The sequence below is a fragment of the Schistocerca gregaria genome, chromosome 10, assembly GCF_023897955.1.
Source record: "Schistocerca gregaria isolate iqSchGreg1 chromosome 10, iqSchGreg1.2, whole genome shotgun sequence".
Taxonomy (NCBI): domain Eukaryota; kingdom Metazoa; phylum Arthropoda; class Insecta; order Orthoptera; family Acrididae; genus Schistocerca; species Schistocerca gregaria.
The window spans coordinates 139589190-139607093 of record NC_064929.1 but is presented as its reverse complement, the minus strand read 5'-3'; the positions used below and the strand labels follow the sequence as shown (position 1 = coordinate 139607093).

Sequence of the window (17904 nt, the reverse complement as noted above, 5' to 3'; positions counted from 1 at the left end):
AATCACATCAGTAAGAGCTTCCAAAGGACTGAAGTATGTATTTTCTTCCATTTTCGAATAGCTTATGTGACATTTAATAAACTGAATCTCACTGAACAAGAGAAACTGTGATAACTGTAATAATACCGAGACCGCAAATAAAATGCAACACTGATTAGCATTATTCTAAAGTAGTAAGGAAACAGCTGTATACAGGAAAAAACTATACTAAAATGACCACTACAATACAGTAAAATAAGAGGAATCTTTCAGCTGCACTTTGTGTTGGCCCCAAAAATTAATTACCGACAAGAGATCTACAACCTATTCAAATTATCTGGATTGGATGAAGCATATCACATACAACAATAACTGTGTGGTACGATACTCATGCCGAATGTCTGAGTGAAGTGAGATAAAGTGAACACACAACTTGACACATTTCTTCTCAAGCAATCAAATATATCGTTTTGAAATGGTAGAAATCTGGACTTCAGATTGATAGGGTTTTGTGTTCAACCACTACCAACCTTAGAGATAAAGCATTAATGTGTTTTGTAGTACTGGACAGTTATTAAGAAAATGATCAAACCCCCTAAGCTTTCACTAGTGACACTACTAATCAGTACAGTGACCGAGCATTTTAAATATCATTGTATCCAACACATTCTTCCAAGAAAATAAGGGTTTCGGGTGGACATACACTTCTTATTAATGTCTTCAGACACACTAAAAAAATAAAAATACGAGGCAACAGTGGGAAAATTATAGTTTTCACTGGAATTAAATATAACTACAGAATGTGACATGGGGAAATAAAAGATTGAAGTAAGAGAGGGGGAATTTCAGTTAACTGGTGCATTTTAAATACGCAGAACAACTATAAACATGGACAACTGTTTCTATAATGGCATCTGTAGGTAAGGAATGCCTTTAAATACTCTGCATGCACATAGGGACAGCTGACCACAACATTGCAGAGCTCGTATTTAGAAACTGGACTTACTTAAACACACTTCATATTTGCATCACATTTATTGATTTAGCCATTGTACTTCAATGAAGTGGGCTTAATTTGGCATAAAATGTTAAGGCAGAATTGCATTTTTCTAGAAACTGCACAGTTACTTACAGGGGGTAGAAGTCTAGGCCTAATTTAAATTTGCGTGACAATCAGATTTAAATGTAAGGGAATGGAACTGAACTTGTCTGGTAATATTACGTGTAGGCTTTCGGCTAATATTTAACAATATGGTGTTACAAAGGTAACTATGAGCTGCAGCTCAAAAACTTTGTTTCTTTTTCACTCAGTGGACTGGCTGCATACAGCCAGATACAGCAAAGTATCTGCTTACAAAATTGTAAGTGAGAAAATCTGTATAAAACTGAGTACAGTTAATACCTCTCTACATTTGGGCAAGCCAGTAATGGATGTGTGAAGAGAATAACTGATCAGCATGAAGAATTCATGAAAATAGATATTAAAACCAACAAAACTGCAACACTCTGTTATGTGGTACAGTGGTACAGGCACTCTCCAGCAGTCGATGTACGTACTGGAGATCAGAAAACAGATATGGTAGGTTGATTAATGGGATTAAGAGAGACTAAACAGCAAGTTAATCAGTCACACTTTGCTGTAATAAGCCTAATGACACCACAAGGGGAGAAGAATGGATATCCAGTTTGATCCTGTGCTGCACATTTTCATACAGAAGACCAAGTAGAAATAGAGCAAAATAAGAACAAACACAGAACAGTTTCACACGAGCTTACTTTGACTGATTTGTCATACAGAATGGAACGAGAACAACTCGAGACATCTGGGTGAAGAAGTGTTTCAATATTCGAGGTGCCAACTTCCGTCAAACACTCAAGCAACAGCTGTGGATGGACAAGAAAAGTTGGAGGAGGAGGCGGCGGCGGCGGCGACGACGACCACCACCACCACCACAATGGTGATACGGAAATTTTGGATTCATACAGCAGAATAAAAACATGATTAAGTGGCACAAACAAGGTAGTAAATCACATGGCACTTTGATTCACAGCATCAACATACTTACTGATGTCACAAAATTAAGACAGTAGAATGTCCACAGGACTGCATTGAGTGCAATAAGAGGAAGAACATCTGGCTGCCTGACCTCCATTGTGACAGCTGGATAAAGCAACAAGGTAGGCAGCAGGAAGAACATGTTTGTTGCCCTGGAAAAAAAAAGTGAGGATCAAAATCAGCTCTCAGACACTGCTCATTTCTTTAAGCAAAGTGACTCATATTGTAGTTGCTCTCTGTGATTAAATATATTTATCACTTCTTAATGAAAATACAGTGCACAAAACTATGGACCTAATGACACACAAGTACACAATGTAGTATTAAATACTTAATCTTGCCACCAAACATGTACACACGTCCCATGAAAAGTTTTAAGAATTATTTGAGAGCAAACTAGAATGTTACTAGCTGAGCAGGTAGTACCAGCATCACTGGAAGATGACAGCACTGCAAATAAGGCAATTTAGGGACCCATTTAAACATTTGAGTCCCAACAAAATATAAAAGAATTAATTTTTTTCACAAAGTTACCTGTATCATCTGTTATGCGACAAATGCAAAAACGAACTGGCAAAAAGCAAACAATTATTTTATAGTAGTTGTTTCACTTTGGGACCACTGGGACATACAGCTTTCAACGACTTATCATTTAACTTCCATGAATTTATAATGCCTAAAGCAAATGAAGGCTAAATAAAAACCAAAAATGGGCTTACAATTTAATAGATATAGATCTCAAGTACAAACTGCTTTGTACTGGCTTGCAATCTGAGCTGATCCTCCTATCTCCAAAGATCTCTCATTTTCTTAAGAGTGGCACCTATATTCGCCTTAGTCACGCACGTTTCTACAGCCTTGAATTTGTCTTCCAGCCATTCTTGCTAAGTCATTTTCAATTCCCACCTTTGTCAACGTTTATAATCTATTTTGCTTGTTTCATTTGCTGCATATTTATATTTTCTCCTTTCATCAATTAAATTCAATATCTCCTGTGTTACCCTAGGAATTCTGCTAGGTTTTGTCTTTTTACCTATTTGATCCATTGCTGCCTTCACTGTTTCACCTCTCTAAGTTAACCATTTGTCTTCCATTGTATTTCTTTCCCGTGTTTTAGTGTTATGTCTGTGAATAGTTCCTCGAACTACGAACAACCTTTTTTTTTCTCTCTCTCTACTTAAATGTTTACCTTTTCGTAACATCTTCAGCCTTAATCTGAAGTTCTTAACCAATAAATTACAGTCAGAGTCCACATCTGCCCTTTGAAATGTCTTAATCTGAAATCTTCCAGTGTCATAAGTTCATTCACGATTTTTATACCATGTGTTAGTGATGATTAAAAAATGCTCTGTGCAAAACTCTACCAGGCAACTCCATATTTCAATCCTTTTCCCCAGTAAATGATCACATATTTTCCCTTGCCTTTCTTCTCCTATTACTAAACTTCTGTCACCCATCACAATTAAATTTTTGTATCCCTTAACTGTTTGAATAATCTCACTGAACTTTTACTGCTGTGCTGGGTGTTGATTTTATATCTACCTTGGCTACCGTAATGCATTCGCAACGCTGTTCGTACCAGCTCACCCACATTTGTATTTTCTTTCTTTGATTCCTTGGGGATTATACTCACCATACAAAGGTGTGAGCTGCAAATAGTATACGGGATATCACCCCGACTCCTGCTATATGAAATGCACCTCTCCACACAGGCCGGTCAAACAGAACAAAGGCTGCTGCTCCACATGCTGGTAATGCTTCAATGTTCATTAAGATCACAAACAGGTATGCAGCCTTCACACACCTTGATAATAGGAAAAGAAAATATTTTGGTTACCTGTAACTCACATGAAGTTCCATACAGAAATATAACTATCTTTGTTTAACCTTACGTAAAATAGTCAGTTAGGCATTATCAATGGGCCCTACAACATGTTTCAAGGTTCAGAAGTATGTCACAAAAGTTTGTGTGTACATTCAGTCATTTCAATCCATACACTAACACTACTCACATACAATACTGAGAATGTTAGAAGTTATTATCAGAAATGCGTATTATGTTAAGGATTCAAGTCTACCACTATTTAATGATTGAAATATTTTGACTATTCTGTGTATTCGTACTTGTGAAATGTATATCTTTATACATAATAAGCCAGAATTATTTATAGGAACCATTTTCAGCTTGTGTATGACACTGGAAACGAAGACAATTCCATGTGACCATCTCGTAGATTAAAACTCTACTCCTGGGTTCCTCAGTACAAGTCTATGAAAATTTATAACAAATTAAAAGCGAAAACTTTCCAGGGTGGAACAATGTACAATGTTGTCCAAAAGGAAAATTAAATGCCATATTTGAGCAAAAATATTAAGTCATGAAATTTTCTTTCTAATTAAATAAATTTGTACTGATAGTTGTAAATAAAGGTTGATTTTAAGTTCAGACACACTGTATGTGTCTCGATTATAATATATACACTGGTGAGTCTCGTAGACAACAAATCAATGATTTGTGCTTGTAAGTAATGAGATAATAAAATTCTAATTCTGAACATGTGACAAAGTACTACTACAACAGTATTATGCAGTAATACTATCCAAAGTAAAGGTGCAGCCACTTTAAATCTAGTCTCTATTCAATACTGTGAACACACTGATGGTTGATTGTCTAAAAACTTAATGCCTTGAAACAGCCATGATGTAACAAAATTATTAGTTTGTCACAATGTGATTCATACATAAATTTATTGCTCTCCAAACAAGTCATCCATCACCTTCAGCAAGTATGACTGCGACTCAACAACTCCCACTTTGTTTTACTGTTCTACGTGAGGTGTATTTATATCATTACTTCAAAAATTATTTCAACAGGATTATTTCCTACTGCTCACACTAAAATAATGTTTGTTAACACGCATTTCCTTGTAATTCATATGCCTTCTAAGGATCAGTTAATCAGGTTCTATTTTTATGGAGCTGAATTCAACGAGTATTCAGAATTATGTTAATCTCTTAATTTAAAGAATCTACTAATTACAGCATAGCATGTAAAATCGAACACATTTCTATACTCAGGGAACACAGTGCTCTAAATCAGTATAGGTCAGTTTTCCAGTAAATTAGTATTGGTGGAGTCCAATTTTTTAGAGCAATGGATACTATGGGATTTCAAATATGAAGTTCTCTTCTAAAATAAAGATTATCAAAAAACTAATTACTTTATCAGAATCAGCAAAACAATTTATTATATGAGTAATAACAATTTGGAATACACAATAAAGAGAAAAGAATCTACAAAACCACCCCTTTAACTATTGATGACATTTGGCATAGGGACAGGTGATGGAGTTTAGAAATAAGTGTAGCTATGTAGAGGTCAATATAAATGAATGCCACTACACTGTGAATGTTTCTGGGCACTATTTTACTGACTGGGCTCTTACTTGGGGGTAGAGGAGTTCACATAGAGTTCTGGCTACCCACACTCTCAAAAAATTAATTAAGGCAAATTTTGTTTTCAGAACACGGCTGATTTCATTCCTTACCCTTACGCACTTCCTGTAATGTCTTTGTTGTCAATGGGACATCCAATAGTCATCTTCCTTCCTAGGAGAGTCATCATGTTGTGGTCTTCAGTCCACAACCTACATCCATTTGGACCTGCTAACTGTTTTTAGCCCTTGGTCTCCTCCTACAATTTTTCCCCTCATACTCGCCTCCATTACCAAACAGACAATTCCCTAATGCACCAGGGTGTGTCCTATCAACTGACCTCTTTTAGTCAAGTTCTGCCATAAATTTCCTTTTTCCTGCATTTGTTTCAGTACTCCCTCATTAGCTATTTACCTATCTATCTAATTTTCAGCATTCTTCTGCAGCTCCACATATTGAAATTTTCTGTATTTTCTCATCTTAACTGTTTATCATCCATATTTCAGCTTTGTATGAGGCTTCACACCACACAAGCACCTCCAGTAAAAAAATCATCGTCACCATCACAACATATTGCATTAACCGGCCTTTAAGGTCTACACCAGGAAACAAAAGAAATTATCACACTACAATAGAAGAAAACAAGCAAGTTATAAAAAATTATGAAAGAACACATTACAAAGTACACAATAAAAAAGGTCATCAGTCGCACCAGAGGAGATGTCTACTGCAGACAATTGTCTACTGATGACGGTCTCTAGTTGTATCTTCCACCATTGCTGGCTCCACTTTAAGGATTGTTAATACTTGAGCCTTTCATTGCGTCTTTGGATGTCCCTTGCGGTGTTTTCCAACAGATTTAGAATGGAGCACTTGGTATGGGAGGGATCTATCACCTCTTTGGATGTGGTCATACCTCTGTAGTCTCTTGTGCCCTAATATCTAGCCAATGTGTGGTTTTCCAAACAGTTGGTACATGTCTTCTTTCTTAAGCTTTTGAAGATAAGGTGTAATTCTCAACTGAATTCTTAATGTTTCTCTATCAGTTGCCTCAAGGTAAATATGTGGTCAACAGACTACCCGCCACGGAAAAAGACACACAGATAGTTGGGTACTGTTCCTTCAGCAAATGATTTTATGTGGTTTAGCAGCAGTGTTGTAAAGACTTTATAATCAGTTTCAAGTAATGAAATCTCTCAGCAGTCTGATACTTGTGTAGCATCACCCTTCTTGAAGATGGGACATAGAATTGTTCCCTTCCATTCCTCAAACATAATTTCTGTTGGCCACATGGTCATTATTAATAGCTTCAAAGCATCCATCAATGTTTCACTTTCCAAGAGGAGCATCTCAGCTGTGATGCTACCACCTTCTGGAGCCTGATTGTTCTTGAGAGCCTTTGAGCTACACTGATTTCTTCCTCTGATCTCTGATGGTTCAGATGAATATGATACAGACATTTATGAGCAGCATATTGTCTACGACCAAGTTCTGACTTTTATTTGGACAGATAACAAATGGTTTCCTATTTTTTAGGTGTGTGTGTGTGGGGGGGACTGTTCACCAGCCAAGATTTATGTGAGATTTATGTGATGATGACTTTGATTCATAACTATTTTTTGTGCTTTTTTTCTTTCTGGCAATGAGACATGGATCTTCAGTTATGAGGTTGAGACCAAGGTCCCATCTTCACAATGGGTGAGGAAAGATTCTCCAACGCCAAAAATAGCTCAGAGGTCAAACATCAAAGCCATGCTGATAGTTTTCTTTAACTTTGAAAGATAACTTCATCATGAATTCCTGCACAACAAATGCAAACTGCTAATTGGCTGTACTATCAGGACATGTTGCGACACTGCGAGAAAATGTGAGAAGGAAATGGCCTGAAATGTGGTGAGACAATTCGTGGCTCTTGCCTCATGATAACGTACCTGGACATTCATCCCTGTTGTTGCGTGACTATTGCACAAGCAATGAAATCACTGTGCTGCCTCTCCCTCTGTACTCCCAACCTGGCCCCTGTGGACTCTTACTTCCAAAGTTGAAAATCCCACTGAAATAATTTGAAACAACAGTCAATATAAAAGAAAATTTGCAGACAGCACTTTGCGTGATCCAGCAAGAGGCATACCAAAACTTCTTCCGGAAGTGGAAATGGCATTTGGAACAGTGTATCAATTGTGCAGGAGAATATTTTGGAGGACAGCATGCCCAGTGCAGAAAAATGTCATGGACAAAGTACTGGAATTTTTTGAACAGTCTTCATAATGAAAACAAACTTATTCAACCCACCAAAACAAATCAATTTTTGACAATATAATATAATCGGATAGATAAACACACATTTGGTATGTGTGTTTGCGTATACATCAAAACTGGTGGTGATGTACTAATTAATCAATTTTGAGGTTTTTCTTGTTGGCAATTGGTAACTTTGTTGGACTGTGGTTAGTAGGTATCGTGGATACTGCTTTACAATCACTGGTCAGGTAAGGTTTCTGATGTTAGTTTTGAGACTGGGTTTTGTTTTTTTGGTCTGTAGACCTCATTTTAGATAGATAGGGTAAGTGAAGGTTTGCATAACAATTTCAACGATTTAAAGTAGGTTGGATACATAAAAAAAAATCTGCTAACCAAGTGGAGACAGGAGAACACACACACACACACACACACACACACACACACACACACACACACACACACACACACACACACACACACACAGCCACACACAGCCGCACATGTGTGCGTGTGTGTCCTTTTTTTTCCCCCTAGATAAGTCTTTCCGCTCCCGGGATTGGAGCGACTCCTTATCGTCTCCCTTAAAACCCACATCCTTTCGTCTTTCCCTCTCCTTCCCTCTTTCCTGAAGAAGCAACCGTTGGTTGCGAAAGCTTGAAATGTGTGTGTGTGTGTGTGTGTGTGTGTGTGTGTGTGTGTGTTTGTTGTGGTTTCTATCGACATACCAACGCTTTCGTTTGGTAAGAAGGAGCCACTGGTTTCAAATGCTTGCAAACATAAAACTTTTTTTATATGTGCTCTGCCACTGCTTGGTGAGTAGATTTTTTTATCTACAATAGTTGTTCACCAATAGGGATGAGGGTATGTTGTCATGATGCAAGAGCCATGAATTGTCTCACAACATTTCACATTCTCTCTCAGCATCGCAACAGTTCCTGATAGTACCACCAATTACCAGTTTGACCTTGTGGTACGAATTCATGATGAAGCTATCCTTCGAAGTCACAGAAAACTATCAGCACAGCCTTGACATTAGACCTGATAAGCCTTTTTTGATATTGGAGAATCTTTCTTGACCCATTGTGTAGATGGGACCTTGGATTCAACATTGTAACTGAAGCCCCTCTTATCACCAGACTACATACGAAAGTCAATAAAAAAGTGTACAGGAAGGATGGAGACAGACACACACACACACACACACACACACACACACACACACACACACACACACACACACACACACGCCCGAAGGACGACTCAAACCTCTGACGGGGGGGGGGGGGGGAGCCGCACGAACCATGACAAGGCACCACAGACCACACAGCTACCCCACATGGCAAGAATGAGGAAATACTGGACCGACAGAAGAGCAAAAAAAACTTTATGACCAATCAGTACTGCTGAATTTTTACTAAACTGAATTTTACCACTGAATAACAGCTCTCTGTGTATACCTTCTAATGACTATCTCGAGTGCTTCAATATAGACAATAATAATAATATTTAGAATATGACGGCAAGTGTTTAAAAGCCGGCATTATACTAAGAATATTTTATGTACTTTACAAGCTCAAATAGCGGGAAGGAAGAATGTCCAAATATTAAAAGGGAAGTACAACAGCTTTTCTTTGCGAGTCTGTTCTGATGAAATACAAACTCACACCTCAGAAGAATGTGGAAAAAAAAAGCCATACTCTTTCAAGGGATCCATCTCAAAACTGGCCTTGACAATTCATGCGAATCATGAAAAACTTAAAGATGGATAGTTTGACTGGATTTCAATCAGCGTTCTACAAATTATGAGTCTAGTGTCTTACTATCACACAATATCCCTTGGATTGAACAAGGACAGGACATGAAAATGACTCAGTCCTTTTCTATGTAGCCATCCTACGAAAGTAATGAAAAATTTAATACCTGGATAGGGAAATACAGGTCAGAAATCTATATGCGATTGCAGTCTCAGCATATCCCTATGATGAATTATTCTCGGGTTATCAGCCAAGTGGTGGCGTTATCTTGTCCCAATGTTTCAATGAGTTTAGTAGCCATCATCTTCTGGCGACTTCGCCAGACATACAAACGTAGCGACAAGACGACACCACAACTCGGCTGACAACCCAAGAAGAACTCATCGCAAGTCAGAAATCCTTCTCCATGACAAGAGTTACGAGGCTCACACAGTTATTCTGTGTCAAAAAATGTGCAACCACAATTTCCTGACTTGTTAAATAAAATTAGTAACCCATCTACAACAATGTAACAATTTCTCATTGTTACGAGAAATTTTTTATCTTCATTTGTGCCTTGTCCAGGAATGAAGATTTAATGCAGACATGCTATCTCTAAAATAATGCATTTATAGCTATTAAAAGTAATCGATATGTTTCGAATATTGTTCTAAGCATAAATTTGCAGACGTTATAAAAACGCCAGAATTGTCATACCTCATTAAATGCGCAGTCAACACAAACACATAAAAGAAAAGTTTCGTTGAACTTGTTAGATTAAATCCTCTTCTCGAAGTTGTCATCCACAGATCATGTACATAATACGCACAATATAGGCCAAAATATTTCTTGGAACAGGGTGCGACGGGATCATTTCCATGAAAAATGTTTTGTTTAACTAGTTCAGGAAGCCAATCGTCAACATTGGTTCCATGGTCGAGAATGAATTTCGTTATAAAGTATGTGACGCTACAACACAGAAATCCAGCTTTCCAAAAGGTTTCCACCAGGAGGGACCTATGTGGTTCAATCAATTCCATCCTCTTCAGTAGCAACTGTTAAACACAATCATGAATGTCAAAATAATGTCCTTTTTTTGTAGAAGGGAAAGTCTTCAACTACATAAAGATTCATCACTTTACCTGAACCATTCTGTAATACAGCAGGTACAGATAGGCCCAAAATAGAAGCCCCACGAAAGTCCATGACAACAAGCTGACCGTAGGCCATCGTGTAGGAAGTGCAGTTGATAATATTTCTGTTAATTGCCATAACCACACTCGGACTTCCAAGGCATGCAGTATAGCAACGGCTGTCAATGCTTCAGCAAAATAAATGCAAATGCCCATAACCTGTCACAAACTGGCGTGAGCTACCATCAACAAAAACAACAGCTGATCTTTACCAGAGGCAATGAGCAACCAAAATGACGTACCCTGCAATAGATCGATTAAATATGGCGGGAATGTAAACATCACGTAACACTACAGTTCAAACTGTTACTATTACTTTTATTTGGCATTCACATTCGATGGCTTCACTAGCTCACAATCAAATTATCAGCTTTCAACCTCACCTAGACCTCGGGCTACGCCACAGCTCAATCTGTCACATAACTAAAGCGACAGATTTCAGCCGATCGCCAACTGTACCGCACTCATTTTGGCGACTTATACAGAGAATTACATTAAAGATAGGTCGCATAAGTAACAAAAAAAGATAACATTCTCTGGAGAAGATTCTCACAGCAAAATAGTATTTTCTAAGAAAATTTCGTTCGACAATAATTCAAAGCGTGTGCACAAACGAGGGAGTTCTTTCTTATTAGCTCACCTTCTTGAGCAGATTCTTGGGGTGTGTTGTGTGCCGCGTCCTGCACATCAATGTGTTCACGGAGAGCCGCACCGCACGTCCATTTTCGTTTTATGAGCGGTGACAAGTTATTAAGACGATTACGGACAGTTTACTTTTATGACGATGTTATGGTATTTTGCCATACGAGAATTTTGTTTCTGAAATTAGGTGAACATTTTATGCGAACCAAATCTTAATAATACATCACATTATTATCGACTCCAAATCAGAACCCTGTCAGATTTTTCTGACATGAGATAATATTGGTTCAATATGCGGTTAGTTACGTGAAGCAGATCGCTTGGTATGTAATAAAGCAGTTATTAATTTTTACGAACCGCCTACGTACTTCCAATACCCCAAAATACAGGATTCATGCTCTGAGTAAACATGATGAACATCCGAAAATGTTAGTAAAAGATGTCTGGTTTATAGTCAGTAAGTCTTCTCCTAGTCAGAAAACTTATGTCTACTAAAAAGCACAAAAGCGTTATCATTTTTGCTTCGTTGCCCAAGGTACTTTTATAATTTTCAGGGAAAAATTTCTTCAACCAAATAACGTTTTGTGTTAAACCTGTATAAACTCTCACAGTTTCTCTTCAGTGTTTCTTACTAAGCATATCTTCCGAGCAAAATAAATTCTGCATTTTTTACGAAAAAACACGGTAAAATTTAACATCAACAGAACTTGCTCATTTCGAAGTATGCTACAGGGCTCACTTCCAAGTACGGAGAATTTTTCTCGATTTGTGGGAAACTTCTCTAGTTTTGGTCATACGAAATTGGAGAGTTCTTTTCGTTGAGCCATTTCCCCCACTCTGTAAGCAAGTTATTAGGGGAAGTATCTCTGACTCGCATTACTCCCATGGGAAGCCTACACATATAAAACAGCACAACTGAGCTCTCTCTCTCTCTCTCTCTCTCTCTCTCTCTCTCTGTCTCTCTCTCTCTCTCTGTGTGTATGTGTGTGTGTGTGTGTGTGTGTGTGTGTGTGTGTGTGTGTGTGTGTGTGTGTGTGTTTACAACAGAATAACGTCAACACTCAACCTCCACAGCAAATCCATATACATGGAAGTGTTCCAGCACTGGCTTTGGCACTTCCAAGAGAACATTCCCAAGTGTCAATAAACGATCTTGACGAAACTTGGGAGGTATGTAGTGGAGGAAAAATAGTGCAAAACACATTTTTTGTTTGTGCCCAATTTCACTCTTAATGGCCAAGACACACCCCAGAGGGTAATTTGGAATTTCAGGTTTACAGGGTGTATCTTCAAAACGATTATATGATATTTTTCTTATAAAAGTTGACATGTAGTTAATGTTCTTTAAAACTGTATTATCAACTTCTGTAATAATACGAAATTTGGCAAAATCCACAGCAACAAACTTTTTAATTTTCAAAAATGAAAACTTTTCTTACAACATACATTAAAGAAGTTTTCAAGCCACATGCTTCCCTGTGTAATGGAGCTGGTTTCTGAAACACCATTTTTGGAAAATCAGCTGTACACAATGAAGCATTTTCAATATACATAATTAAAATATGTAAACGTTCACTGTTATTCTAATTATTTATTTTAGTTATACTGTGGTTGTGTTATGTTTTAAATGGTTGTTTTATGTTTTACATTCATAGCTTTTTGCTTGTTTCTTTTTAGTTTACCATTTCAGATATGTGTATTTTGTTAACTGAAAATAATAAGTAACTCATCATCATGCCATAAAATAATTACAATAATAATAATAATCTGTAAGAAGATGCTTAAAAGATAGCATTTTTTACACCATGCTCATAAAGTGAACGAAATTTCTTCATGTAGTATACTCGACAGAGAAGAAATATAAAATAAAACTCAGTGGGATTTCTAATTGTCATGGGTGATCCTCTAAATATGCTGATTTGTATCAGGCATATTTCAGTCTATTGGTAACCCTTATCAAAGAGAATTGAATATATACTAATAACTGCAGCTTGATAATGTTGTTTCTCAAGTGGAGATTGACATCATAATCATTTAACAGAACTAGATCTGAAAGTCTTCTCATGAAATTCTTCCAACATCAAGAGCCTCCCATATGTGCACCTGTGCCATTGAGCCCTTTGGGATCGCCAGATGAACAAGTTCCTTGTACTCAGGTAAGATGTTCTAAATGGTTATTACACATTGACCACCAAACGAATCAAACAATAATACAGATATTTCTCCCTCACTGAGAAAGAAAACATCTTTTAAATTTATTTTGGCCAGGTTCAAAGATATGTAGTTTAACAGATTTTGATACTGTTACAAGGAAATTTGGGGCATCAAAAAGAGATTCTTGAATTGTTAGTCCACACTTCTCACTAGTTTCTTCTAAAACTATGAAACGGCAGGTAGTCAGTGTGAAAAAAGAAACAAATCTATTTGAGCATTTTAGCCGAGGACAAGGAATATCTGATGTTCCCAAAGGGTTTGATGGCACAGGTACAGCTGTGAAATGTATATGACTTTAGATGTTGGAAGTATTTTGTGAGAAGACTTTTGGATCTAGTTATGTTGGCTGATTTTGGTAATCTCCACTTGATAAAAAATGCAATCAAGCTGAAGTCACTAGTTTATGACCAATTCCCTTGCCAAGACTTACCAGTGTACTGAAATATTCCTGATACAAATCAGTATATTTCGAGTATCACCCATGAAAACTGGAAATCCTGATGAATTTTGTTTTATCTTCTCCATCGAGTGTATTTATAGGAAATTTCGTTCGTTTTAAGTGCATGGTGTAAAAAATGTTATTCTTTAACCATTTCCTTACAGATTATCAGTACTGAAATTATTTTCTTCTATAATACTGGTTTAGTTATTATTTTCAACTAGCAAAATACATATATGAGAAACAGCAAATTAAAGAACAAAAAACTATGAATGCAAAAAGTAAAATAACAATTTAAAAAATAAAACAAATATACATAAAAGAAATAATTAGAACAGTAATGAATGATATGATGTTTTAATAAGGTATATTGTAAATACTCTTACAGCTTATTTTCCAGAAATGGTATTTCAGAAACTAGCTCCATTACACAAGGATGTATGTGGTTCGAAAGCTTCTTTAATATATGTTGAAACAGAAGTTTTCATTTTTCAAAATTAAAAAGAGGAAATGGGATATTTTTAAAAATTTCAAATTATTACAAAAGTTGATTCTAGTTTTCAAGAACGTTGATTACAGATCATATTTTATAAGAAAGAAGACATCTTGGATACTTTGCAAGTAAACTGTAAGTTTGTTCCAGGGAAGAGAGAACTGTTAGAACCACAGCACCATTTTCTTCAAAAAATGACTGAGAGATCTGAGCTAAAGGTTCCTTGGAAACATATATGTCGTTTGTTATTTATACAAACTGAGTTATGAAGGGACATGGTTTTACACATACACTTTCCAATAGAAAAAGCATTATACAGATAGAGGAATCGGTACACAGGGCTGTAACGAGTTGATAAAAGAGAAGGAATGGCACCACATACCACACTGAAGAGCCAAAGAAAGTGGTACACCAGTGTAATATCATGTAGGGTTCCTGCGAGCACTCAAAAGTGCTGCAACAAGACGTGGCATGGACTCAACTAATGTCTAAAGTAGTGCTGAAGGGAAGTGACACCATGAAACCTGCAGGGCTGTCCATAAATCCGTAAGAGTAAAAGGGCTGGAGATCTCTTCTGACCAGCATCCCAGATATGCTCAATAATCTTCGTGTCTGGAGAGTTTGGTGGGCACAAAAAGTGTGTAAACTCAGAAGAGTGGTCCTGGAGGCACCCTGTAGCAATTCTGCACGTTTGGGGTGTTGTATTGTCCTGCTGGAATTGCCCAAGTCCGTTGGAATGCACAAAGGACGTGAATGGATGCAGATGATTGGACAGGATGCTTACATACATGACAACTGAAGTGTATCTAGTAATATTAGCGGTCCCATAAGACTCCAACTGAACACACCCCACACTATTACAAAGCCTCTACCATCTTGAACACTATGGTTCTAAGCACTATGGGACTTAACATCTGACAATATGCTTACCACCTGTCAGAGTCATATCTAGATGTATCAGGGCGCCATATTACTCCAACTGCACATTCTCCACACCATTACAGAGCCTCCACCCACTTGAACAGTCTCCTGCTAATATACAAGGTCCATGGATTCATGAAGTTGTCTCGATACCCGTACATTTCCATCCATTCCACACAATTTGAGACTACACTTGTCTGACCAGGTAACATGTATCCAGTCATCAACAGTCCAGTGTCGGTGCTGATGGGCCCAGGAGAGGTATAAAGCTTTGTGTCGAGCAGTCATCAAGAGTACACGAGCGTTCGGCTCCAAAAGTCGATATCGATGATGTTTCGTTGAATCGCGCAGTATTGAAATCTGCAGCAATTTAAGGAACGGTTGCACTTCTGTTATGTTGAACGATTCTCTTCAGTCGTCGTCAGTCCCATTCTTGCAGGATCTTTTTCCGTCCGCAGCGACATCGGAGATTTGATGTTTTACCGGATTCCTGATATTCACAGTACACTCATAAATGGTCGTACAGGAAAGTACCCACTTCATCGCTACCTTAGACATGCTGTGTCCCATCGCTTGTGCACTTAATTAAATCTTTATAGCCTTCTATTGTAGCAGTGTAACCGATCTAACAACTACACCAGATACTTCTCTTACATAGGCGTTGCTGACTGTAGCGCCGTATTGTGCCTGTTTACTTATCTCTGTATTTGAATATGCATGCCTATACCAGTTTCTTTGGAGATTCATGTAGTATGTTTTAGTAATAGAATTATGGTATGTTCCAGAGAGGCATGGTGATGAGACAAGTGTATCATCCTTTCTCTAGATCTGTGCATATGAGGAAACAGAAATGATTTTATTGTTCTAAATACAGTGGTTTTCTCCCTCAATACATGTGAATTGCAAGGCATACATATTTGGAATTGTAAAAATATTTGGATGCAATGCAAAGCAGCATGAGTTCACAATCTATAAAGAGGCATCACATATTGATGTTACTATAAACGAAATCTTGAGAAGTTTGTAATTTATCTACATGACTTAGATTAGGACCTAATACTACTACTGTTCAGCGTTTGTCTGATTATCAACCATTTTTTCAGTTATTTTCTCTGTCTCCACAGGATGAAGGATACATACTGCTTACGACACGTATAAAATTGTCTGTATTGGAGGTGAGTGAACACGTGTTGGAGAGAGATGATTGACGATGCAGTCAGCACTGACTCAGCCCATTTCGTCACTGGGTGATAGGTTAACACTACTCTCAATAACTGTAGCTCTTGGTGGTTCTGTATCATCATCCGTCAGCCTGAAAACTCCTGTTGTGATCCTCTGTTTAGCTTTTTATTGTCATATGTTATTATTATTATTATTACTTAAATAAGCGATTTTATTCTTTCTACAAAGTGGAGCTGAATGGTGTTAAAATGATTTTCCTCTATTAGTATGCATTTTGAGTAACACTACATATACAAAAAGGATCACATCCGTCCTACCTATGGTGCTGGGGGAATTCACATCACCCCCCCCCCCCCCAACACACACACACACACACACACACACACACACACACACACACACACACACAGAGAGAGAGAGAGAGAGAGAGAGAGAGAGAGAGAGAGAGAGTAGTATAATTACACTCACACTTACAAAAATGAATGAAAGTGATAACATCTGGTGTCTATATTCACAAGTTTTTGTTACTGATACTCACACTTACAAAAATGAGTGAAAGTGCTAACATCTGGTGTCTATATTCATAAGTTTTTGATACTGATATGGATAATCAACTGAACTGTGTTTAGCATGTGGGGCTTTAATGTAGAATATTGTCCACCTGTCTACGATTTTAATTATGGAGTTTAGAAATGGAATACATGAATGTATGCTCATATAAAATACTACAGATGATTTATAAACATTCCTTGGACAGTGCTATAGGTAAAAACAGTCAATTTTTTAATAATATTTTCTTAAGCATTTTTTTCGCATTACGTTCAGTTGTGATCTTTGTTTCCTCTTCCACCTTGTGCTGCCATCACTGTTATCACAGTCTAAGACAGCAGTCACAACACTCTGTCTATTTTTTATTACCTGCTGCAATAGCAGTGACCCAAGCGGCCAGCAAGTTATGCTTCTGTAGGCAGTATCGTGTGAGTGCGAATATTTCCGTTTATATTCAGTTATAACGTAATTGATACAATTAACAGCATATGTAATGCTATATAAATCGACAATAAGTCATAAATGAGAGCACATTTGTCATTCATTAATTTCCAAAGTACCCTGGGAGCTATGAAACGGCACCTTACAGGATAGTTTGTTTCTGATTCTCTTGTAATGTACGGATATTTACTGAAGACTGTCATTCTCCTGTAATAACAAAACATTGCTAGTAAACAGCAGAATACCTGATCTTTGCAGAAAAATGATGTCTCTACCCAACAATGCGAAGTTTTGGTTGTTACATTTTCATCGATAGCAGTGTAAGTGGAACACAGGTAACTTGTACACATTCTAATAACTACATTATTTTACTTATAAAGTAAGCC

General features: G+C 37.3%; 1 protein-coding gene across 2 annotated transcripts in view; it reads right to left on the bottom strand.

Moving 5' to 3' along the window:
* Nucleotides 1–11189, bottom strand: part of LOC126293489 (uncharacterized) — a 48435-nt gene extending 37246 nt beyond the window's left edge. Inside the window, exons 1-5 of one of the 2 annotated variants that reach the window (XM_049986743.1) lie at nucleotides 11021–11189; nucleotides 10587–10880; nucleotides 10162–10499; nucleotides 3669–3839; nucleotides 2046–2187 (exon numbers count right to left, since the gene is read on the bottom strand). In XM_049986743.1, the coding sequence (XP_049842700.1) occupies nucleotides 2046–2187; nucleotides 3669–3839; nucleotides 10162–10499; nucleotides 10587–10793 (858 nt within the window). In that variant the 5' untranslated portion in view covers nucleotides 10794–10880; nucleotides 11021–11189. Of the gene's footprint in view, nucleotides 1–2045; nucleotides 2188–3668; nucleotides 3840–10161; nucleotides 10500–10586; nucleotides 10881–11020 lie in introns of those variants that run through there. The other variant, XM_049986744.1, reaches the window with a different exon arrangement.
* Nucleotides 11190–17904: the final 6715 nt, after the last annotated feature.